The 5,000-nt window shown below is 35.3% G+C and overlaps 1 protein-coding gene across 2 annotated transcripts in view; it reads right to left on the bottom strand.

Moving 5' to 3' along the window:
• Window positions 1-1,089, bottom strand: part of LOC125045149 (gamma-butyrobetaine dioxygenase-like) — a 3,337-nt gene extending 2,248 nt beyond the window's left edge. Inside the window, exons 1-4 of one of the 2 annotated variants that reach the window (XM_047642289.1) lie at window positions 883-1,001; window positions 555-622; window positions 218-314; window positions 1-97 (exon numbers count right to left, since the gene is read on the bottom strand). The exon at window positions 1-97 is cut by the window's left edge and continues 97 nt beyond it. In XM_047642289.1, coding sequence (XP_047498245.1) covers window positions 1-97; window positions 218-233 — 113 coding nt within the window. In that variant the 5' untranslated portion in view covers window positions 234-314; window positions 555-622; window positions 883-1,001. Of the gene's footprint in view, window positions 98-217; window positions 315-554; window positions 623-882 lie in introns of both variants that reach the window. The other variant, XM_047642288.1, reaches the window with a different exon arrangement.
• Window positions 1,090-5,000: the final 3,911 nt, after the last annotated feature.

Genomic DNA, 5,000 nt, shown 5'->3' with positions numbered 1-5,000 from the left:
TCCCTCAGCCAAATGTAAGGCAGGTCGCTGCTCGTGCCGTCGCCGAACACAAGGTGCAGAGAATCGCTCGTCCGTGTGGCAGACATCACGGCGTTGGCTGGCGGGTGATCCACGTCATTACAAGATTGGAGAGATATAGTGTTATGGTCTATGTTGGATGATTTCCAAAAAATGAAAAGGGATAATGCGCATGGTTATATAGTAAAAGGTTCATTACCTGGTGGATGTGACATCTTGACCTGTGTCCGTTGCAGTGCCGCAGCTGCAAGGCTCAGACAACGGCGGTTTGTGCACGTGTTGCAACTCTGTCGCACCTGCAATAAGATAATGGTCCGATGTTAGGGAACGAAATCTGTGTTTTTTTAATTCTTCTTATTTCTTCAATGATATTAGTTACGAAATAGGGTATAATGCATAAACCGTGAACTGACGGCTGAATTAAGTAAATCAGTTCTTAGAAAGTGAGTTAAGATATACAATTTTATGGTATTTAACTAGATACAAATAGCTGAGAGAGAAAAAAAATATTAGTGAAATAATATATTTGTTATAACCTGGCGATGATAAGTTCGTTCTTCTTTCTTGCATCTTCTTGCTTCATTCTTCTTGATGAACAACAAATCTGTCATAATAAAATCATCGAATGGATTAGGCAGGTTGCCCGCCAAAGCACTGCGAGTGGTAGGCGCAGTACTTGTCGTTAAAGCTAACTTCCTACTTCATATATTGGTGTGAGACCTAAATGACGATATCAATACTAACGGTATAAAACATCTAAAATACTACAATACAAGGTTATTATACCTCGCTCTTAAGAAAAAAAAAATGATTAAAGAACAAATACAAACAGACATGAACAAGAGCAACAAAGGCGGAATATACCTGCTGTCTGGCGACCCCTCTCAAAGCCGCACTTCCGGCAACAAGAGCACGCGTATACCGAAGAGACGACATCTTCGTTGGTTTTGAGTATAGGTTACCTGTGAGGCGTGAGTTCCCCAGGTGAGTGATTGAACACCGAGGCGTCCTTTCCCATAAATACCCTGCTGTACCCTCGTTGCCATGTCGTTCCATGGGCTTTAACTCATCGAATCCGAATTGTCATATAACTATGTCGTTTGTTACGACCCAGGGTCATTACGTGATATGATATGGGGAGAGGTTTGACGGGTTAAGAATAAATTAAATAATTGTTATCATGTTACTCTTTTTACATTTCGGTAAATATAGAATATTCACCTGCGCAGTTACGATGATTTTAGAGGGGTTATAGGAACATGTAAACAAGTTTCGCTGGTTCACCGTTTCCCTTCCACTTCGTAGAACGAAAACGACAACAGGCGAAGCAGAAATGAGATACGTTTCGTCTTTGTTTTACGATAAAATGCCATCATGCAATACTTAGCTTCTGTACGAGAATGACACATTATTTGATGCATTAGTCACACGTATGAATACAAAGGAACAGAGTGAATAATCTCGTATGCACCCTCTTAAATAACAAGCATTGTTTCATTATCAATCGAGTGATTTCAGATTGGTTTGCCCATATTTGGTCCACGTACAATCAAACGCATTCGCATCGCCTCTATGCATGATTGACGATTAAGTCATTTTCATCGGGAATACCATGAACAAATTGCGTATTTTTCAACTTTATATATATTTAAACGGACATAGATTTATATTAATCCAGAACAATCCGTAGACGGAGCACACCTCGGCGACGCTGCGGCGTCATCGAGACCTTGGCCGGAGGTTTCCCTGCCACTTCCTACGGCGACGCCCGCGACGGGTGCGGACACCGACTTCCTTACTTACTGAGGTCATTAACCTTCTTTGGCATCTCTGGCTGTTGTTATCCCCGCTTAATTATGCATTAAAAGTAATCAAAGAGAATGGAGACGAAGGAATTTCGAGAAGTAAGGCACGGGGCAAGTGCTAGCAGAATCTGGAGACCATTTCCCCTGCCACTTTGCAGGGCGACTGCGTGACCGCGACTTCGGCATCGTGTAACCCGGGGAAGTGTCGAGAAGGTTTATATAATTGTCATTTTCATCGTTAATTTTATGCTGTTATGATCAGTAATTGTTGTTAGTTTTTTGTTTTTATTGCTGTGGTTATTCCCATTATCATCATTACCACCACTATCACTATCACTACCATTGTCATGATCATTATTATCATCATCATCAAAATTATTAATACCATAATTGGTGTTATTATGATGATAAATGTTATGCTGACAATGATGACAATGATTATCATTGCTATCGTTATTATTATTTTTATTAATATTAGTATCATTAATATTCTTATTGTTATTGTTATTGCTATTATTATTAATATGTTTTATTATTATAATTGTTATTATATTTATCATCATTACCATTGTTACTATTATCATAATAATAATAGTAATGATGATAATGATAATGATAATAATAATAATAATAATAATAATAAGGAGAAGAAGAAGAATAAGAATTAAAAAAATAATAATAATGATAATGATAATGATAATAGTAATAATAATGATAATAATAATAATAATAATAATAATATAATAATAATAATAATAATAATAATAATAATAATGATAATAAAAATAATGATGATAATGATAATAATAATAATGATAATGATAATGATAATGATAATAATAATAATAATAATAATAATGATAATGATAATGATAATGATAATGATAATGATAATGATAATAATAATAATAATAATAATAATGATAATGATAATGATAATGATAATGATAATGATAATAATAATAATAATGATAATGATAATGATAATGATAATGATAATGATAATTATAATAATAATAAGGATAATAATAATAATAATAAAGATAATAATTATTGGTATTCTTATCATCATCATCTTCTTTAACATTATTAATATTATTATCATTAGCATTATGATTATTACTGTTGTTGTTCTTGTTACTATTATTATCATCATTATATTTTTTTATTTTCATTATCTTTACTATTATTGCTGTTTTACAATCATTGTTAATTATAGTGTTATTGTTATTACTATTATTATATTTACAATTATCCTCCTCCTTCTCCTCCTTCTCCTCCTCCTCCTACTCCTCCTCCTCCTCCTCCTCCTCCTCCTCCTCCTCCTCATCATCATCATCATCATCATCATCATCATCGTCATCATCATTACTGCTATTATTCTTGCTCATTTTATTATCACAAGAGTTATTGCTATTATAATTGCTATCATCATCGTCATTGTCACTATCATTTCTATGATACTTTTATTTTCATTATTACCATACATTAGTTGTTATCATCACAATCATTGTCATAATTCTTCATCTTCTCTTATTGTTATATCTATTATCCATTATTCTGCATTTCCAGTTTCGGATAATCGAGCGCAAAGGAGAAAACACCTGATTCTCTCTCTCCCTCAATAAAAAAAAATGAAAAAAGTGAAATCCGGTTCGAGTTGGATAAGGCGTAAGAAACCTCAAGTAGGGTGAGAGAAAACGATACGTAGAAACAGTTTCCGAAACGCACACACTCGCGCGCACACACATACTCACACACACACATACACGCACACGCACACACATACACACACACGTACATACATACACACACACGCACACACATACACGCTCACACACACACACACAAACACGCACACGCACACACAAACACGCACACACACTTACACACACACACACACACACACACACACACACACACACATGTGCATGTATGTATGTATTTATGTATGTATCTATATATCTATCTCTCTCTCTCTCTCTCTCTCTCTCTCTCTCTCTCTCTCTCTCTCTCTATATATATATATATATATATATATATATATGTATATATATATTTATATATATATATATATATATATATATATATATATATATATATATATATATATATATACACTTTTCAAGAGGAAAAGAAGGACGCAGGCTACGGTAACCATCAAGAATTGCAAACGTTTCGAAAACGTTCGCTTACGCCTTCTGTGGCATCGAAGACGAACAAGAATGATAGTTAGATCCATAAAAGGCAATATATATATCATTACAAACAAACGGAGCGAAAATGCATCAAAACATACGAAGACGCAATTAGCATATACAATATGTACCATAATAATAAACAGGTTATTACGGTAAATGTAAGGTTTATGTGGCTGTACTAATAGTGGTGCTGTTGAACTCTAACTGCACCTTGAGACTCTGCAAAGATTTTCAGAAAGTGATTTTCTACGTACCTACGAATAACAGGCAATTTATAAAACATGATAAACTATTCAACAATTGCTCTAGCGCCATGCTGATCTAATATATCTGGCGTTACGATTTAGTATAAAACATGTCAACATCATTCCGTAGAAAACAAAAATAGCACTCGAAATAAACAGTGTAATAGTAGTACAGATGTTAGTACAGTGTAAGTTGAACATGATCCTAGGAGTTCCATTGCTCCATTATGACCAAAACAAACAATGCCGAGCTACCCTGGGGGTTCTGCACGCCGAGGCCTTGAACGGAGGTTTCCCTGCCACTTCGTACGTCGACGCCCAAGGCAGGAGGAATCACTGGCTTCCCTTACTTCCTGAGATCATTAAACTTCTCTGGCACCGCTGGTAATTATTATCCATCAGTAATTACCTATTGAAAGTAATAAAAGAGGTGAGACGAAGGCATTCCAAGCGCTGTGGCACAGGGCGAGCGCTGGCAGAATCTGGAGACCGCTTTCCCTGCCACTTTGCAGGGCGACTGAGTGACCCGCGAGAGCAACTTTATGTAACCTAGAGAGGAGTCATCCTTGAGGTGGTTTATGCTTGTCGTTTTAGAAATCATTCTTGTTTTTCTGTTATTACTGACATCATTACGAGCATTACCACCATGATCATTATTATGTTCGTGATCGTGATCATGATCATAATTACAATAAAAACAAAAAGTAATGACAATAATAATAATGATAACA

Source organism: Penaeus chinensis, chromosome 36, assembly GCF_019202785.1.
Source record: "Penaeus chinensis breed Huanghai No. 1 chromosome 36, ASM1920278v2, whole genome shotgun sequence".
In the NCBI taxonomy this organism is placed as follows: domain Eukaryota; kingdom Metazoa; phylum Arthropoda; class Malacostraca; order Decapoda; family Penaeidae; genus Penaeus; species Penaeus chinensis.
Note: the sequence above shows the minus strand (reverse complement) of the source record. Positions and strands in the feature narration are given on the sequence as shown.